This window comes from Myodes glareolus, chromosome 27 (assembly GCF_982192425.1).
Source record: "Myodes glareolus chromosome 27, mMyoGla1.1, whole genome shotgun sequence".
Classification (NCBI taxonomy): Eukaryota; Metazoa; Chordata; class Mammalia; order Rodentia; family Cricetidae; genus Myodes; species Myodes glareolus.
Window position 1 is genome coordinate 34,287,545 of NC_142052.1, and position 21,073 is coordinate 34,308,617.

The 21,073-nt window shown below is 43.0% G+C and overlaps 1 protein-coding gene across 1 annotated transcript in view; it reads left to right on the forward strand.

Annotated features, from left to right (window-relative positions):
• Pms1 (PMS1 homolog 1, mismatch repair system component) overlaps positions 1-21,073 on the forward strand; it is an 84,352-nt gene that overhangs the window by 8,311 nt on the left and 54,968 nt on the right. Inside the window, exons 3-4 of the mRNA XM_048456019.3 lie at positions 3,764-3,946; positions 11,432-11,534. Coding sequence (XP_048311976.3) covers positions 3,764-3,946; positions 11,432-11,534 — 286 coding nt within the window. The remainder of the gene's footprint in view (positions 1-3,763; positions 3,947-11,431; positions 11,535-21,073) is intronic.

Consider the following 21,073-nt stretch of genomic DNA (forward strand, 5'->3'; position numbering starts at 1 on the left):
AATCACAGAAAAAACTTGAGCCAGATGGGGGGTCGTTCACCCAAACACTCAGCCTAATGTCTGTTTTCTTTTAACGTGTGTCCTTGGTTGTTTGTATGACTTAAACCCGGCCTCTGAACACACAGTACATGTCTGCAGTGTGATGCTGCCGGGACCCGCCTATAACACCTCCCCGTGAGTTCAGACTGTTGTATGTGGTGAATTATTCTTACTTTACATGCTAGGGTTCCTGTTCTCATAGACACATACGCATTCATTTATGAAAGCAAAGACTGGATATTTTCCTGCATGTAAGTCTCTTTTATTCCAAATTATTGTATTGTGTTAGGATGTTAGGTTTTTAAATTTGCTATATTAGTTAGTGACTGAACTTCCATAAAACAATCATTACTTGAACTTTGGGTTGGGATTAGCGTAGCCTGCCTCACAGTCTCTGCTGTAGCCTCTCTTCGACATCTTTCTATGGCTGTGAAGTGACTCCGTAAACAAGGGAACTTAAAGGAGAAAACATTGAGTGTGGGCTTTCAGTGTCAGAGGGCGCCTGAGAGCATGCGGCAGGCAGGCACTGCAGTAGCCGAGAGCCTACATCCTTATCCTCCAGCAGGAGGAGAGAACACCCTCCGAGACACACCTCCTCCAAGGCCACATTTCCTAGTTCTCCAAATAGGTCCCACCTACTAGTGGGACTAAGCCTTCAAATATATGAGCCTGTGAGGGTCATTCCTATTCAGACCGCCACATTCCCCCCGCTGGTCCTGCATTAGTCAGGGTTCTCTAGAATGTATGGAATGACTCTCTTTACATATGTGTGTGTGATGAATCTCTCTTTCTCTGTATGTACGTATGTATAGGCTTCCAGCAGAAGGTGTGGCCAAGATTAAATGTGTGTCTTCCCGCCTCAAGATCTTCCCTCAAGATCCAGATCACAAGTGTGCCCCCATTTCTGGATTATCGTTCATCCAGATAACAGTCAGGTTGACAACCAAGAATAGCCAATAGAGTCCACAGAGACTTGTAGTCATATCATAATGCAGGGTGCATTTACTTCACCTTCAGAAGTCACCACCGTCTCTCACAGTCTGAGCACCTGAAAAGTCCAGAGTTCCTTCTGACATTCAAGGCAGTCTCTTAGCTGTAACTCCCAGGAAAATCAAAATTAAATTGTATATCTCTAACATAAAAGAGCACAGAATAAATACACAGGACCACTCTAAAATGCGGACAGAGTGTATAGTATAATAAGGAAACCCAGCAGGGCGAAGTGTAACTATATGTGGCACAAGGTGGTACCATGTATCTTAGGGCTCTTATGGCATGGGACAAACCTGCCATCAGAAAGATGATGTTTATCATTCATTACATGGGAATGAAGTTTATTGGGGAAGGGAGGAGAGAGAGAGAGAGAGAGGGGGAGAGAGAGAGAGAGAGAGAGAGAGAAAGAGAGAAATGGCAGAGAGAGCAGGCATAGGCGTGGATTGTTTCTTAAAGGGACCTTTGCACCTGCATACAGACTACCTAGTGACGTAGCAGGACAGAAGGCCCTGGGCTGGCCAGGGTACTGCCTGAAGTGTGCAGTACTTGTCACTCTGCCCCTGCCAGGTCCCCAAGGGAGAGGGCAGGTTTGCATTTGCCTGGATAATAGCGCTAATATTCTCCTGAGACTTCTTGAGTTAGGCCTCCATAATCCAGATTGCTTTCGGCACCACTGTCTTCCAAGATTGTACTGGGATGGCCCATTTAAACCTGCTTTCAGCATTCAACAGCTTTCTTCCCCGAGGTCCAAATGTTTTCCACATTTCTCCAAGCAGCATCATGATCAGGTCTGTCATAGCAATACCCAGTCCCTGGCACCAACGTATGTCTTAGTTATTTTTCTGTTGCTGTGAAGAGACACCGTGACGTAGCCAATTTAGAACGTGTTTAGTTCAGTTACAGTTTCAGAGGTGAGTCTGTTATTATGACAGGGAGCGTGGTGGCAGCAGGCGAGCATGGTGCTGGAGAAGTAGCTGAGAGCGACGTTCTGATCCACAGCTAGAGGCAGAGAGAGAAACTGGGCCTGAAGCTTACCCCAAGAGACACAACTCCTGCTGTACCAAGGAGCACAGTTGTAGAATGTCTGCCCAGTTGGGTCTTTAAATCCATTCTCAACCTGTGGGTTGAGACCCCTTTGGGGGCAAAACGACCCTTTCACAGGGGTTGCATATCAGATAGCTTGTATATCAGGTATTTATATTATGATTCATAACAATAGCAGAATTACAGTTATGAATTAGCAGCGAAAGTCAGTTTATGGTTGGGGTCACCACACCATGAGGAACTGCACTGAAGGATCTCAGCATCAGGAAGGTTGGGAACCACAGCTTTAAATAATATTCCATGTGCTTACGATGTGGAAAGTAGTTTATTGAATTAAGGCCTAAGAGTGACTGTTTTTCTTAGGCTTTATATAATTGGTCTGATTAGAGTGTAAGTGACAAGTGACAGTGTCTTTATATCCGACAGATGCCATTTAGAACTCACAGGGAGGCAAAGATACATCTCATTCCTACTCCCTGTGGGTCTTTACCTGTTCCCCTTTTCTGTTTTATTTATCTGTTGAAATGTGTATCTTGTTAAGTGTCTCTCAAAGACAAAATGTTTTCTTAGAACAATGTTAACAAGCCAATGGAAGCGTCCTTATAAAGTAAATCAGCACCGTCACCTACCTCGAGATTTGCTCATCTACGTCTCAGGATTTCTAAATGAATGGCTCAGCTGGGCCTGACCCTACACCCAGACCTGTTTTGTTTAGATTCCTGGAGGTATTTATGCTGCAAGATTGACGCTTCTCTGGTTGATGTTTTTGTCTGTTGTTTAATAAAAATGAAGCAGACATGCTATTTCCAGGATGTCAGACAATTTTTGATTAACGCCGAAATCATAGGTATTTCCTGATAATGCTTTGCATGCGTGGTGTGTTTTTAACAGTACCGACAAGGTACTGTGTGATCTTAGGTTGCTACAGTGTGGTACCCTTGTATGATATGGAGCCAGAATAAATCCCAGAAGCTTTCCCTCCTGTAGTTGTATCTGTGGTGATGTCTGCAGGGCTTTTCGGAGTGAGGCTGATAGCAGTTGGTGACCGTATCCGTGGGAAACAGGGTCATTATACGAATTTGGTTTCTCTTGTGTGTGCGGAGCTCAGTATCATAGGATTAAGCTATGAATGGAGTTTACTTTCCTAATTTTCAAATTTAGAAGAGATTACCAAGTTAGATATATTTTCTCAACAATTTTCTGTTTGATATTTATAATGAGAAATTTAGAAAATACTTAATTTTATACTTAATTTTTTATGAAAGCAATAAGGGAGAACTTATTAAAAATCAGACTAAATAAGAATGGCTGCTGGATTCTTGGTGAATAGATTAGGTTGGTTTTTGCTGGTAATAGTGTTTTATTTCATTTGTGGGATGATATATATAAAATCTATGGTGGATTTTTAATTTGCGTTTAAATGTAAGTTACCACAAATACCTAGCAAGTAAACAAGTTGCTCGAACACTCAGGAGATTAGTATGACCTCCTTGGGTTGTCGTTGAGTTGAGCTCCCTTGCTCATTGTACCAAACCTAGGCATTAGCAGAGCTAAAGATGGGAGCTCCTCTTGACATGGTGTTACCTCTCCCTTAAAACTGTCAAACAGCCGGATTGCTTACTCTGCACTTTTGAATGTGATCGCCGGTTAAGTTTTACCAACTGAAAGTATTCCTCACTCTGCCTAGGAGAACTACGGGTTTGATAAAATCGAGGTCCGGGACAACGGCGAGGGCATCAAGGCCGTGGACGTCCCTGTGATGGCCGTGAAGTACTACACCTCCAAGATAAACAGCCACGAGGACCTCGGGACCCTGACGACCTACGGCTTCCGCGGGGAAGCCTTGGGGTCGATTTGTAGTGTGGCGGAGGTGAGGAAATTTATGCCGGCTACTTTATTCATTTCATAGTGACAATTTATTGTTAGGGTAGCTTTAATTTTTTCACTTAAGGTAAAACACACTTAATAGGAAATTTATCCTTTTAAATAACAATTCAGTGGTGTTAGGTACATTCAATTATTGTACATTTATTAGCTATCCATTTCTAGGTCATTTTCCTCGTCCCAGGTTACAGCCCAGGACTCATTAAACAAAGCCCCTTCCTCCTCCCTCTTCTTCTCCATGTGGCAGGTACCATTCTACCTTGTGTCTCTACCAGTTGATGCTACAGGTGCCTCATAAAAGTGGAAACGTTAGACCTTTTGTGTCTGGCTTACTGCACTTCATATACTTTCTTCAGGGTTTGTGTCCGTCACGTTGTACCACATAAAGGGTTTCCGAAACCGGGTATGTTTACATCTGTAATTCTAGTGCCAGCGAGTCTAGTCTGGGCAGCGTAGTGAACTGTTTCAGTGTGTATATATTTTATTTATGCATTCATTTGGTATTGGCTTCTTGGCTGCCATGAACAGTGTTGCTCTGGTCACAGGTGTTCAAAGGTCTTTACCATAACAGCTTTTGGTGAAGTGGTCTTGGTATGTCCTGTGATAATTCCGTCTTTAGTATTCTGAGAAATAGTAACATGTGCTTTGAGGTACTATTGTTCCTTAGAGGAGGTTATTTAAGAGTCCCTTCACTTGGAAAGGTTATATTTCAAAAGGCCCACATTTAACTTTTTAGAGCCTTTATCTACCATAACCTAAGATTGCGAATCTAAAGGTAGTCTATAGTGTATATACTTTCCTGCACTTGCTTGATCAGGCAATCCTTGTCTTAGAAGGCATGCCCCTGACTTTGTTTTTAAGTCTATGGGATACACTGTGGATTTCCCACTTTGGTAAACATAGGCGATGAAATAGAGTTCGGCAGCTGTGGATTGACTTGTCCTACCTCATAGATACGAAGGGCCAGAGTGGACCCTGCCACTCTACTCAGTGACTGCGGGGTGGGCTCTTGTGATTTCTTTAAACCCCATACTTCAGTGCTTGGTCCACACAGTTGTCTGTACTGCTGCTGCTCCAGACTTCCTGATTGCCGTACCCTTAGTCCTCGTTCCTGTCACTTCAGTGGTTTCTGATTGTAGGACTTGAGTGGCCTCCTTTATTAAATTGTTACTGTGTGGAGTTGGGCCTGTTACTGTTGGAAGGTGTCTTGTGCTGGTAAGGGTGACCGTAACTGTGAGGCCATGGCCATATCATACTTGTGCTAAGGCCGGAAGGCCCTGCTTAGGTCAGAACGGTCAAGTGCCAGAAAGTAATGAAATAATGGTGTCTAATCACTCTCTGCTCATTGGATGTCTATTTAGGAGCCTGGTGTTCTCCAGATTCACTGTAGTCTGTGTGTGCAAGCGTGCGTGTGCATGCGCCTGTGCACGTGCCTGTGCTTAACCAAGGATTCCCTTACTTTCTAACTCCAGAGCTCTGTAAAGTGTTGCCCTTAGTAGGTTGGAGAAGCGCTGCAGAGGTGATGAGACCTCAGTGGGAAGCTCTGCTGCTAAAACAAAGAAGACCAGGCCCACTTCCTGCAGATGCTCAGAGCTCCCCTGAGGAGGAAGACTTAAGTACACTCCGCACCTTTCCCCAGCACCCAGCACACAATGTGCTTCTTTCTTTCCGTTACTCGGCACCTGCTTTATTTAGAATTCACTCGAGACTCCAGGTAGAGTTCGGAAAAGAGTAAATAGAGGGTACACCTGGGAATTGCCTGTCCTTCTTCTGGAGACTGTACACAGCAACCCACAACTTTGGAGCTGGTACAGAGCGCATTGTAAAGTAGAATAGGATTTGAAGCCTTGGAGCTTCCCAGTACCCGCCCTGTGCTTCGAGCTTTGATTGGCTACTTTAGAGCAGTAATATTTGGTCAGTTAGCTCCTGTCCAAACTAGCGGGTAGGATTTAAGCTCTACGTTTCGAGAGTATTGTCAGGAAATCTGTTTTGGTGTGTCTGTTTTCTGAAGCTCTGCCCGGCCTTGCAGAGGTCACACCAACTTTGTCTGCTAGGTGGCAGCTGTGCACTTAGTCTGCAGAAATGTGACCTCCCACTCCTACTGCGGCTCTGCTTTGCCTGGCAGTCCTGCTTGTCTGCTGCTGACTCTCTCGCTTGCTTGCTTGTTCTTTTTAGATTAGTTAAGTTCACTCAACACCCACATTTATCTCTTTGCCTTTTATGTTTGAGATATCCAAAAGGCCTCAAGAACAAATAGTTGAAATAATTTTACTCATCAGATTTATCAAAGAATTACTATTACAGAAATAGAGAAATTTCAATCTTTTGAACATTTAAAAGTTACAGTTTACATGTGGCAATGCTGTGTAAATTTATTTTAAAAACATTAAGACTTTCGCTTTCCAAATCTATTATAAACTCGCATACATATGTGTGTTTACATTTGTGTGTGCACAGACAACAGCTAAGCCTTATGTGTGTGTGCTCTAGATCACAGTAAAGGCATTTTCTATTGCTTCCGAAGGTTCTTTATGTCCATCCTCATTAACAGTCCTCAAAGGTCACCGCTTTCTGACTAGTGTTGGCTCAGGCCGGTTCTGCCTGTCTTTAACTCGATACAGATCAAACTTCTCCGCATGCTTTCTTTGGTCGTGGAGTCTGTAGACATGTAATGATTAGGCTTGATTGTACGTTGTGCACCTCAGTGCATGCCCAGAGTCCCTGCGTTAGGATGCTTGCTGCCAAGAGTGTTGCTTACTAACACGTCTCACATCTGGGTCTCCTTCACTTCATCAGAAGAGATCCATATTACCCAGGTCATACAGAGGTGCTCACCCCCGAAGGCTCCCCAGTGAAGTCCTGATCATTAACCTTTGTCTCAAAGTCTGGTTCATGGCTAAGCTTCTGTGTAGATCTTCCGTGGATTTATCTCTCCATATTACTGTTGAGGAAAATTCTTACAGACTTAAATGCCAAGTTTTCTTACCCCAATTTCAAAGCAGTCTATAATGATTCCTCATTGTAGTTGAGACGAAACCCTCTTGGGTCCTAGTGTTCTCTTAGTTCATCACAGTGCATGAATTACCCTGGGGTTGGTGGTACTGATGCAAGCAGGTTTCACTTCTGGTTCTACAGAGCATAGCACGTTAGTTATGTAAGACCCCAAGGCTTTTGGATGATGATCACTACTGTTCCTGAATTTCTCATTGCTACTTTTCAGTGAGTTCATACGACTTACCGAAACCGGGCGTGTACTGGAGCACAGCCTGTCTTGTTACACTGACTCTGTACCCCTCGTCTGTGCCTTGTTTCTTAGATACAGTGAGAGGATGTATGATACACAGCTACAGGCTTTCCTGCTCCGGACTCCAGTGTAGAAAACAGTATGCAGTTGTGCTTAAACCAGTGATAACTCAGTCGCTTCTCCCGGTCTGCAGGCTTTCAAGTATATTTACACTCCTCTTGTTGGGGAATCTTGTCTGAAAGTTGGTAGCCATTCATAGGCAAATTCCTCCTAATTTCCACCAAAGGTCTTCATTCTGTAGACAAGTTCATTATTTTTTGTCTTGTTCTTTCAAGTTGCTAGCCATTGTCTCCTGGTAACATTCATATTTGTTGACCATCCATGCAATAGGATCAGAGTGTTACAGTGCGCCTGGTATTACTCTGAGCAGTCCCGCTCATTAGATGTCAATCTGTAGAGAGACAGCACAGGATCTGTAGTGGTGTTTGAGCCCCATGCTTAGAGGGGTAGACTCAGAAGCTAGGAGAGCCATAAAGCAGCAGGAAAGAGCGTCAGCCTTGAGGCTGATGGCAAGCAAATAAAACCTGTGTCCTGGTACTGAACCTGTTGCTGGTCTCCCCACATGGAAGTTTCTGGAAATGTGGAAGTCAGGGGACATCCATTAGTGTATGTCTGCATAGCCAGGCAGGTAGGCATCTCAGCCTCCGGAAAGAGAAAGCCGTTTGGTCATCCAGGCAGAAGCTCACCCTTTCCCTCAGTCGTAAAGGCTTTATCTTAGCTCCCAGACTCGTGTCTCTGTGCTAGAGCATCGATTCATCCACAAGTCAGGCTGCGGCCGCTGGTGGAGCTCTGCTAGAGCACCTGCCAAGCATGTGCAGGACTCTGGAGTCAAGTCCTGAAACCAAAGAAACAAACCAAAAGCCAGCTCCACCTCAGTAAAAAAGGAAAAAAAAATCAGGCTTATCCCCATTGTCTTGGATGAATTTGGGAGAGGAAGACTTTGACTTGCCCTGCCAGGATGTGTCCTAAGAAACTTGGTTTACATATCACCTAAATCCTGTAGGAGACTCTGCCTACATAGGATTGAGATCCATTTTTGTGATGTTAGTTTTATAATTGGGCCCACTTTTAGTAAGAGAGCACATATAGTCCTGACAGGCCTCTGGAGAATTCTTAAATTCCTGATGTCACAGGGCTCACTCTCTTCCTCAGTTGCTCAGTGTCCCTAGAAAGAATCCCCAGTGGTTGTGTGTGATGTCAGAGACCCTGATGGTAGTGCCGGGCACAGGCTCCTGCCGCACTGCTTACGTCCTGTGACCCTGGCCTGTCCAGCACGAGGTTCCCTGCCTGGGATATGGGGCCACGTGCTGAGATGAACCCTTGAAATATAATTCCTTCCTCCGAGGGAATTTATAAAGCAGGGTTTTATGTGTTTTCCTCCCTGTCTTACCATATATCACAAAGCATCTTCCAGATGAATAAACTTCCATAGTGCCCTGAAAACTGACATTTTGGAAATTTTATTGTTGGAAACCATAGTACGCTTATTTTTTTTTTTGAAGTTTAACATAAATGTTAATATTGTAGCACTAAAATCCTGTTTCCTTTCTTTGAACTTCAGCTTCTTCATCTAGGTTGGTGTGGGTTTACTGTTCACTGATATGTTTAAAGCACGAACAAGTTAGTGTCATAGCAGATGCGCGCAAGTGTTTAAACCAAGTCCGTGTAACCTTACGAAGCCTTCGATCTCTGTCTTCCCATCACCTTCCTGGAGGTGAAAGTGTAATCCCTTTCTCAGGACCATCCTGAATGCACTAGAAGGGTTTGTACTGGAACTCAGAGCTGCCCTTGCTCAGTGACACCAACATGACATCAGGTGACCAGCTCTTTGGAGAATAGAAATAGAATTCACTTTGACCTTGGCATTTTGGAGAAGCAGTTGTTTACATGGAGAATTATTTATAAAGGGGTAATTGTGGAATAATAAGACAGAAAAAAAATACCACTTACTGTTCTCTTTGTTTTTGGTAAGCAAAACCAATAATGCATTGGATAATTTAGAACAGGGGCTTGACAGGGAAGGTCAAGATTGAAGTTCTGCATCATCAATCTATGGAATGGAGTAGAGCAGCTGGAATACACAGATGCATACATCTTTGTCTTAGGTAACATCCTTTGTTTCCATTTTTTGAATAATTATCATGCAAATAGTAGCTTGAGCAAGTGCCCCTAGTGAAAGTTGGATAGACATTTCAGAACTGATAGTCTCTGCTAGTTCTCCAGCTAACAAAGATCTTTATTTATCTATTTCTCATCTACTTATTAATCTAGTGTCTATCCATATCAATATATCCCTATGTAGCTCACATAATATATATGTATATACCCATATACCCCCCACACACATACAGAGAGAGAGAGAGAGAGAGAGAGAAATGGAGTAGGGTCTGGTGGGGGAGGGTGATGGTGGTGGTGGCGGCAGTGGTAGTGGCATTATACTGGTACCCACACATGGTGCCCGTGTGTTCCACAGAACATCTGGCACCGATAAATCTACCAAGGGCAGATGGTAGAACCATCAAGTACAGACTCTAACTGGACCCAGAGGAGCCCCCGCAGTGCAGCTGGGTTCTGTACGTTCTGTTGTGCTGAATCAAGGAGAGCCACGGGAGGTGACTCCTATCACAGGGCTGCTCTCCCGGTCCATCTTGCTTTCCCTGACTGTATCCCCGCTCTTCACCCTTGCTTTTTGTCTGTTTTTCATTTTATTTTCCATCAGGGCTGTGTTTCCTGCCAGGTAGATAAATAAGATGTGGGATGTAGGTAGTTCAGAAAAGTACAGGATTCTTAAATTTCTATTTTCACAGATGGCATCATAAGGAGGTATTTTGATATTCTATGCTCATATGCTTAACGCTGACTTTTAATTAATGAAAATTTTACTCTTAAACATTGAATTTTCAACTTGAGTTTAAGAAAAATATCCTTAAATACTTATATATATATTTTGAATTTTACTATTTGAAACTATAAACTTGAAATTCAGAAATGTTTTGTATAAAATACATAAGGGAAGAAAATGATTACTAAACAATTACTCATTTCTCCTTCTCCATAAATTTTATGGGAATTATTAAAAAGCAGATACCCTTGGTACAATTAAAGTGTTTTCTTTTACATTTGTGAATCATATAATACAAATGGCCACTTGAGGTATAGTGGTTTGTGTTTTAATTAAATGCTCAAATATTAATTTAGTTGCAATGTAAAAGAAATCACATGCTGCCTTCACTTGTGATGGCTCACGCATTTAATTTCATCTCTTGGGAGATAGAAGCCAGCCTGGTCTACAGAGCGAGTTCCAAGGCCAACTGGGCTACACAAAGAAACCCTGTCTTCAGAAAGCATACAGACAAACCCCAGCCTGTTGTGTTGTTTCAAAGTGTAACTCCAAAAGTTACTACCAGAGAAGTTTTCACAGTAATTTATCAAGCCAGGGATTGAAGCCACATTTAGTATTTAAGATCATGTGCTGTTCTTTGAGAAGGCCTGAGTTCAGTCCTAGCACCCTCCTGGAGGTTTACAGTCTCTTGTAGCTTCATCACCGAGGGACCTGAAGCCTCTGGCCTCCCGAGGAACCTACACACGTGTACACAATCACATACCTGCACACACGTGTACATACTCACACACACTGCACACGTGTGTACATAATCACACATGCACACACGCCCCTTTACACTCACCCCTGCACACATATGTGCATAATCACACTTGCACACTCACTCAATTAAAATAAAGTAAATCTTTGAAAAAGAATTATCAAGTAATATCTTCTTCAATATTAATATGTGGTAATATTTTTGTTTGCTTTCCTCATTTCTTCTGAGACAGGGTCTCTCCTCTGGATCCCACCTAGTCTGGAACTCACAGCAATTCTCCTGCCTTAGACCCTGAGTGCTAGAGTAGTAGGCATTGCTTTCCTTGCCAGCTTTGTGATCGTTATCTTTATTGCCACAGATAAATAAATGATCCCTTTGGTGGGTTGCAGTGATAGATTCTCGTGATCCCAAGGACTCAGAAGGAGATGTGAAGATCCTGAGTTTGAGATTAGTCTAAACTACATAGGAAGATTCCATCTCAAATCAGGAAAAAAGATAAAGGCGGGAGAGAGTGGTCACCGCGGTAGTTTGAAATACAAGTCCTTTTGGTTTGGTTTGTTTCCAGGTGGTAGTCACAACAAGGACGGCTGCTGATGACTTTAGCACCCAGTATGTGTTAGATGGCAGTGGCCACATACTTTCTCAGAAACCCTCACATCTTGGTCAAGGTAAGTGAGTGCTTTGGAGCATATTTTCCTGACTGTTATTATTATTATTATTATTATTATTATCATCATCATCATTAAAAGAGTTTTGTCTTGAATTTAAACAGGGTTTTGGGTTGGTCTTGATGAAATCTGGTCATCCTTCAAGGAAGCAGATCCGTCCTGAAGAGCGGCCAGTTAAGGCTGGGTGCCTGGGTGACTTGCTGTGACACCAGTTGTTGTCCTGGTGTTGGGTCACCACTGTCACCTCTGCAGACGCAGGACAGGAGCCCCCTGAAGTACCTAAAGTGTCAGTGTCGTTGATTTGTAATGACTGTAACCCCAAGGTACTATGACTGAATAAGTCGACAGCGTGTGTATGAATGGAAAACTTCGTACATAGGCCTGGGGTAGGCGAGTCGTGTGATAGCTGTCAGCTCCCAGTTACCAACCTTCCACCGCAGTCCTGCCCGACACCCGTCCACTCCTTACTCTGTGCTGTTCTGCGATAAATCATTATCAGCCATCTTCCTATTATTGTGCATTGTTTTATGCGCGTGTGTATGTAGTTTGACTTGTATATTTGCAAGTTTTCTAAGAACTAATCCTCAGGTAGAAAATGGTCTCTTTCGTCTAAGTTCACTAAAGCGCCTAAGCTTTTCCCAGCATGGATGGGTAACGCGGAGACGGTGTCAAAGGTGGCTCCCCTGGAGAGTGAGGTCGCAGCATCGCTGCTCTGTGAAGGGCTTGTGGGGGAATTGCTGCTGTTCCCCTCCTCCCACCTAGGCTGTTGATTTTCACTTTATGGCTCCTTGCTTTAATTGATCAAAGTATTTTAATTTTTGTGGTTTCGCTTTAATGTTAATTTATTGTCTTTACTTTTAAAATAACGGCTTCAGTCTTTATAAAATTTACTTTTTTAAGTCTGGTAAGTCCACTCACTCTGCCTCTAATTTTGAAAATTGTCAGCATTGTTAGTGATTACATTTGCTCATTAGAAATTTACCATTTTTTTGTATTCACAGGGGAAGAAGGACTAATAGGAAATTCTAAGAAAACTCATTTACACCCCACTTGTTCCTAGTCAATAAAAATAAACTCATCTATAATTAGTTTGCTATGTAATAAATGCTATATATTTTAGCTAAGTAGTACATTATTATCTTTTCAATATGTGTTAAGCAAAGATAAGTCTAACTTGATTTTACTTCTTAAATATCTTCCCTTTTTAGAAATCCTCTGAGCCTAGATCTTCAAAGTTCAAATTAGGAAAGCACTAGAAGGCGTTCGTCCTCCTAGGAGAGGACCGTGAAGTAACCCTGTCGCCTTATAAAACTTAAAAGTATTTATTTTTATCTCGGCGGTGGCCGGTCTGATCTGGGTGGCCCGTGGCTCTGTATCATCAAACTTCTCCTGCTTTTCTGTGTTCGTCTCCATGGGAACTGTGAAATAACAATCCTTAAGGAAGGGCTGCATCTGATCTCTGCCCTTTCACCGGTTGATTCTTCTTTTTCTACTGACGTCAGTCTTGCACCTTCCGTGAGTTAAATTAGGTATGCGTGCTGAGGAGGTTTTGTAGTCGCTGAATGCATCTTATTTTCATTAGCCTGTTTCATAACTCGGGAGACAACACACTGAAAGGTCAGCAGTTACAAAATCAGTACGACTTTTTAAACTCACTTTTTCCACCTAACTAGACCCGATTGCTTAGGTAACAGCAACAAAAAAATAAAGAAAATCTAAACTTCAGATTGCTCTCGGGAGACAAATTATACAACTCTGTGCTGAGTAAATGTGCCTTGCGGTAGCGTTGCTTCGTGTTGATGGTTGTGAGCCACTGAATCGCAGACTCACATTTCACCAGCTGTCATTAGCTTCCATTTAAATATTTTCTCTGTAAGATAAAACTGCAGTTCAGCCATCCTCATTTATACCTGTGCATCTAAGGTTCTTAGGCTAAACGCCACTGCGATGTGAATGCCCTTAGAAGTTCCTCTTCGTGTCATCTGGTGAGATGGTACCTGCAGATGGCACACATAGCCACAGGGACAACCTCCGATAAAATCTCAACTAGACACTGAAACGTACCTATTTAAATGTGGTTGACAGAAGATTTCTGTTTTGCTTTTTGGGTGCAGATATTTGATTTATGGATTATTTTAGCCATTGAAGGTGATTTTGGTTTCAATGCTTGTTATTTTAATTGTTCTTCTCATCTCTTCATTACACTTATAAACAACCTGGTTTTCTTTCTTTTCCTCTTTAAAATATTTATTTTTAATTGTACGCCAGTGTATCTGTGTCTGCGTGTCTGTGTGTATATGCCTCCCACTTCTGTATTGGTTTCTGCAAGGACCAGGAGAGGCTGTCTGATTGGCTGGGGCTCTAGTTAAGTTACAGGAGTTGTGAGTCACCTGAGTGGGTGCTGGCAACTGAACTCTGGTCCTCTTCAAGACCAGCACAGTCTTTTCTATTTTCCCTCACCATGGAAGGTGAAACTGTAATTTTTATCAAGAGGGTGCCGTATACACAGAAGTAGAGCAAGCACACTGACAGGAAGTGCACTAGAGCAAGCACACTGACAGGAAGTGCACATAGAAGAGCAAGCACACTGACAGGAAGTGCACATAGTAGAGCAAGCACACTGACAGGAAGTGCACATAGTAGAGCAAGCACACTGACAGGAAGTGCACATAGAAGAGCAAGCACACTGACAGGAAGTGCACATAGAAGAGCAAGCACACTGACAGGAAGTGCACATAGAAGAGCAAACACACTGACAGGAAGTGCACTAGAGCAAGCACACTGACAGGAAGTGCACTAGAACAAGCACACTGACAGGAAGTACACATAGAAGAGCAAGCACACTGACAGGAAGTGCACTAGAGCAAGCACACTGACAGGAAGTGCACATAGAAGAGCAAGCACACTGACAGGAAGTGCACATAGAAGAGCAAGCACACTGACAGGAAGTGCACTAGAGCAAGCACAGTGTGGCAGGAAGTGAACTTGGTTTTTATTTTAAGGCAGGTGGTACTGCATCTTCTCTCCATTCACCAAGTCCACCTACAATCCTTACCAGTTGGCTAATTTTGAAAGGATAGGTGCAAAGGAACTGAAGGAATGCAGGAAAAAGATACTTTTCAGGCTTAGCCACTATCCCGTCTCTCCTGCCCCTATTCCTGCTTTCCTTCAAGGAAACGGATTAACTCTCGGCTTCCCACGGCTTATTCCCGGGGTGGCTGGTTATCTGGTAGTCACATCTCTCTATGTCCATCAGTGGTATGTGTCTAGCTGGCACTCTAGAGCAGATGCTTTGGAAGGAGTACTCTGCTCTGTGCCGTGAGAAACCCCTGCTGTGGATTGCTGCGCGGGGGGGCTGTGCGTGTGGAGTTTTTCTTAGCACAGTAGCGGAACTGTGTCACTAGTTTAGAATCCTTCCTGACAGTTCAGCGCCCGCTTTTACATTAGAAGTGTAAATAGCATCCGTCTTAAGTGGCGTGACATAGGGCTGTGTCAAAATATAATGGAGCAGCTGCGGATCTGCGGTTTAATCTTGTGTTTGAAGAATGTGCTAAAGTTCGAGAATTGAGTGGTTCCTCCTGTAAAATACAGTAATGCGCTGGGCCTCCTCCCTGTTCGCCAGTGTTACTTGGTCCCTTTATTTTTAAGGATATTTCAGCATTCAAATTCAAACATTTAATTTGAAATAAAATCCTTTTTATCTGTAAGTTTTATTTTTTGTTTGTTAGTTTATTGATACAGCGTCTCTGTGTGTAACCCTGGCTGTCCTAGAACTCGCTCTGTAGATCAGGATGGCCCCAAATTCACAGAGCTCCGTTTGCCTCTGTCTCCCAAGCGCTGGGATCAAAGGCGTAAGACACCACCACCCAGCAGTAAGTTTTATTAAAACATTTAATTTTTATATTTCTTATGATTCTTAGTTTACTTGGGCTCTTTTAATGAGAAAAAGTGATTTATGAGTATGTGGGTTGGGTATAATGTGGTATTTGGAACATAATATATATATTAAAATTATCTAATAATATTTTGTTTTCATAACCTTGTCCATGTGGGGTATTGATTTCTATCCACCTGCCTTTCTCCTCCCTGGTAATATTATAGTAGTGACCTCCCATTGATATTTGGGAGTCAGTGATTGGTGAGACACAGGTGAGGGAATAAGTGATGCTGAACACGCAGAAGACGGATGGGAAATTCTCAGAGACCGTGACGTTTGCGTGTGAAGCTGACGGGTTGGTGTAAGAATGCACAGCAGTGTGACCTTTCAGATGAGACTGATATGTGGAGAATAGACCCTTTCTCGATGGCCAGAAAGGGATGAATTTATTAAAGAATTGTGTCTTGGGAAAACTTAGAGAAAGGTTCCCCTTCCTGGACAACAAGTAACTGATGATCATTTGCCCTGCTGTTGGCACGATTGACTGAGACTGGATGCGGAGCAGCCTACAGTATTAGAATTCCATGTGGTTTTCCAGAAGGTGGTTAATGTTAGCTGTCCCTTCCCATATTCCATCCTCTACCCTGCTCTCCCATCCTCTTGTCCATTTAATCCTTCTATTGTAATTGCCTCTTATCTCTTTAAAACACTGTGTCCTTCCCTTCCTTGGCAGATCTGCTCCTCCCTTCCGGTTGCTGCGGTTGTTGTGATTGAAACACACATATAGAACACCCACATGTAATAGAAAACATACAGTACTTTTCTCTTGGGGTTCAGGTGGCCTTGCTCAGGATGATTGCTTCTAGCTCCACCCTTTCCTTGCTGAAGAATTTGGGAGTGTCAATGCAGTCCATTTCATTGCCATTCTTCAGTTGATGGACATCGAGGCTGTTTCCTACTCCTGGCTATTAGCAGTAGAGCAGCAGTGAACGTGAATGAGCCAGGTATTTTTGTGGTAGGGTGTAGTCTTTGGGCATGTGCCCAGGCGTGGGGTAGCTAAACTTTGAGGTAGGTCAGTTCCCAGCTTCCTGAGGAGCCAGCACACCAATTGCCATATTGGCTGTACAAGTTTGCACTCCCACCAGCAATGGAGGAGTGCTCCCCTTGCTTCCTATCCTTGCCAGCATGAGCTGTCATTTGTTTTATTGAACTTGATCGTACTGACTGAGGTAAGATGAAATCTTAGAGACTCTGAATTTGCATTTTCATAATGACTGAGGTTGAACATTCCTTGTTCTTCAGCCATTTCTGTCTGATATTTTGAGAACTTTCTGTTTAGTTCTGTGCCGTTTTTAAGTTGGGTTGTTTCTTAATGTTCAGGTTTTTTTAGTTCTTTATATGTTCTAGATATTGATCATCCACTGGATGTGAAACTGGCAAAGATCTTTTCCTCATTCTTTAGCCTGCCAGGACCGCAAGAACTGGTGTCGTTTGTCATTCGGGAGCTTCTCAGTCTAGTGAGGCCTCGCTTGTTAGCTGCTGGCTCTCGTGCCTGTTCTGTTCAGAAAGCCTTTTCCTGTGCAAATGCGTTCAAGACCATTCCCTAGATTCTCTCTCAGCAGGGTGTTTTCAGAGTCTGGTCTGAGATTCTTGATCCTTTGGGAGTTGAGTTTTGTGCAGGATGAAAAATAGGGATCTATTTGGATTCTTCTACATACAGCTACACAGTTTGACCAGCACCATTTGTTGGTGAAGCTGGCTTTTCTCCATTGTGAATTTTTGGCTTCTTTGTCAAAAAATCAGGTGCCTATAGGTGTGTAGACTTATGTCTTGTTCTTCAGTCCAATTCTGTTAATCAGTGTGTCGTTTTATGCCAGTACAGTGCTGTTTTTATTACTATTGGTCTTTGATACAACTTGAAATCCAAGATGATAAGACCTCTCAAAGTTCTTTTATTGTTCAGGATTGTTTTGGTTCTCTTGTTTTTTGTTTTTGTTTTTTAAAATTTGTTTTTGGAGTGTCTGTCAGTGTGTGTGTGTATTTTAATATGAAGCTAAAGATTGATTTTTTTTCAATTTCTGTGAAGAATTGTGTTGGAATTTTGATGGGGAATTGTATTTCACAGGGTAGTCATTTTTACAGTATTAATCCTAGTGATCCATGAGCATGGAAAAATTTTCCATCTTCTGATATCTTCAATTTATTTAGTGTCTTCAAATTTTTATTATACATGTTTTTTTTTTACTTGGTTAGTTATTCCAAGTTTTCCTGTTTGTTTGTTTTTACACTCTTGTGGAAAGTAGTGTTTCCCTAATTTCCTAGCCCATTTTTTTCTTGTCTAAAAGAAGGCTACTGATGTTTGTGTCGTGCTATTTTAATGAAAGTGTTTATGTGCTGTGGAAATTTTCGTGTGGTGTTTTTGAAGACCCTTATATATAAAACGGCCTTATATATTTGCATATCATATGCAAATAAACATACTCTGACTTCTTTACTGTTTGAATCCCCTGAGCTCTTCCAACTGTCTTATTGCTCTAGTTAAGAGTTCTGTAATGAATAGGGAAGGACAGAGTGGACCTTTTCTCATTCCTGATTTTAGTAGCAGTGGGTGTGGGCTTGCTGTAAATTGCTCTCATTGTGCTGAGGTCTGCTCCTTGTCCTGGTCTCTCCAGGACTTCTATCATGATGGCTTGTTAAATTTTGTCAGAGACTCTTTCTGCATTTAATGAAATGATCATGTTTTTGTTTTCAGTGGATTTCATTTTTTGATTTTCATAGATTGAACCATCCTTGCATTGCTGGGATGAAGCCTATTTGATCACAATGGATGATCATTTTAGACTCGGTTTGCAAGTATTTTATTGAGTATTTTTGTGCCACCAGCTAACTTCTACCTTCAATGCCTGAAGTTTCCCCTTGTGTGTCCAGCAGTCTGTTGGAGAGGCATACCTCTCAGGGTTTTGTTTGGTTTTCTAAGGTTTTATTCCTAGTTTTATATCAGTTTTGGGTTTTCTTTGGTGACTCTATTTCTTTGTTGAATTCTGCTTTGTGGTTTGAATTGGTCCTATTGTTTAGTTAACTGTTGGCTTATGCTTTCACCGTCCTTACTTATTCATCCTCTTTAAGGCCCTTGTAGGATTCTTTCAGGTAAGTTGTGTTCCTTGGGGCTAAAACAATAGGAGTCCTGGCCTCTGGAGGAGGCACGTGGTGTCGGGGCTGCTAGTGTTGGTGGGTTTGTGTAGGGCTGTAGGCTTCTGGAGTTGTCCTTGGCTTAGGTAACTGGTCTTGTCTCTGTTGTGTGGGTGCCCTGATCTTTGTTTGCTCTTGCCCACTCTTCATTTTAGCCAAGTGGGGTGGCCCTGGGACCCTTCGTAGAAGCAGTCCTAAGGGTTCTCGGATTCACAAAGCAGCGGAGGTGATGTGGAAGGGTTGGCAGCGGAGAGCTGGGGGAAACACCAGGAGTGCTGTGACTCTTTCTCCCTGTGTGGCCAGCGCTGAGCTATGCAGAGCCTCACCTCAGTCTCCCGAGTGCTGGGGTTCCGGGTCCACACTGCCACACCTGCCTATTTGGATGTAGGTCTCTAAATTTCCCCGAATACTGTGTGGTCTGTGTGTCTTCTGGTGCTGGGGTTCCGGGTCCACACTGCCACACCTGCCTATTTGGATGTAGGTCTCTAAATTTCCCCGAATACTGTGTGGTCTGTGTGTCTTCTGGTGCTGGGGTTCCGGGTCCACACTGCCACACCTGCCTATTTGGATGTAGGTCTCTAACTTTCCCCGAATACTGTGTGGTCTGTGTGTCTTCTGGTGCCACAAATGAAAACTTTGACATGGGCCTTCTTGTTAAAAACTTGATGACTAAAATTTTTAAACATTTCTCTTCCAAAAATATTTTAAATTTTAGGATTTCTGGTGGAAAATGATTTTGGTCTTTGGTTTTAAGAAATGTTTCTTGGGGCCTAGAAAGTTGGCTCGGTCGTTAAGAGCACTGGCTGCTTTCCCAGAGGACTGTGGCTGTGGCTTAATTCCCAGCAGCTCCATGATCGCGTAGAACTGCGCGTCACTCCAGTTACTGGGGACTCCTGCTCCTGCCCTCTGTGGGCACCACACGGACATGGTGCACCCATATGTACACAGCCCAAAACCTTGCACATAGGAAAAGATTTAAAAATCTCTAGAGAGGTTTCTTTTTCTTCTAGAAGAGAAATGTTTCTCTTTGTGTGGTGAAGCTTGTGAACCTCACGCTCACACTGTAACCATGAACTACTTTCTTACTTTATTTATTTAATTCCATCTCTGTCTGTTTTCCTCTTGTAACTTGTAATTTGGGACCAACTTTTATGAGTTTTAACATAACTTAGGATTGCTCTTTATTTACTTAGAAATTTATTTTTATTGGGATTGAACCCAGGGCTTCACACATATCAGGCGAAGTTCTCCAATACTGTCTCCACACACAGCACACCAAGTGCTCTCTCACTGAACTGTAAGACACCCCTTTCTTACTTGTCTTTCTGAGACAAGGTCTCACTAAGTTGCCCGAGCTCACTTTGAACTCACTGCCATTCCGGCAGGCCTTGACCTTGCCGTCCCAGCCTTCCAGTATCTGAGATGCGGGCCTGTGTCACCAGGCTCAGCACACGATTGCATTTCTCTTTTATGTAGCACAAATTCTAATTGGTCTAAATAATAAAAGCTCGGAGTCAGCTATCGGTGGAAGCTGAAGGGCCAGAAAAACAGAGCGGGCAGCCACTGGAGTTCTTACCGCTACCAATGCTCAGACCAGAGGGGTGACCCTGTCCCTATGAATCCTCAGCCTGCCTTGAGCGCCTGTCTCCACCTCCCTAATGTTGGGGTTAAAGGCATGTGCTGTGCTCTTTTTAAATTGTTGCTGCCTTCCCAGCTACCGCTATCCTAGTCAGCAGCCGCAGTTCCATCACTGCCAGCAGTCCAGGCCGCAAGGGCACAGACTCTTTCAAGCTATGAAGGGAACTTCTCTAACTCTGTCCCTCAAATGAACTCAAGATTCAAAGGATGAAGTAGAATCCTGCTCCCGAGAGAGGCTCAGTAGCAAGCAGCTCACCTCCTCCAGCCTCCCAAGAAGTAAGAAGTACTCCTCCTCTTCCTTGCCTCTCCTTACAAACCCTTCTCCACCAGCTCCTCCCTACAGCTTCCTGTCAGCTGCTTGCTGACTCAGCCTCCTGACCGCGGGTGAATTTTATTTCATCAAACACATCTTTGCTTCATTAAACAAATGTTCCATAACCTAAACAAAAGTAACACACCTTAAAATAATATTCTACAACAGGCATGTGATCCCACGTGCTGGGATTAACTGTGTGTGCTACCTCTGCCTGGCCTCTGTGGCTAACTAGTGGCCAACCTCTGCAGTCTGATCTTCAGGTCAGCTTTATTTGCTGCAGCATAAACAAAATATCATCACACTTTTAAGTGACTTTTATCCTTTTTTATTCAGAAGCATAGTAAGAAATACATCTTACATAACACCGCAGGTCATACAAATGCAGTAAAAATGAAGAATCCCATGAAATACTATATGCCAGTGTGTGCGTTATACTCCAGTCTCTCGTCTGGCATCTTTTCTCTTTGCTGTCTTATTTAAAACATAGATGCTAGTTGCTCCACACTCCATCCATGGTTC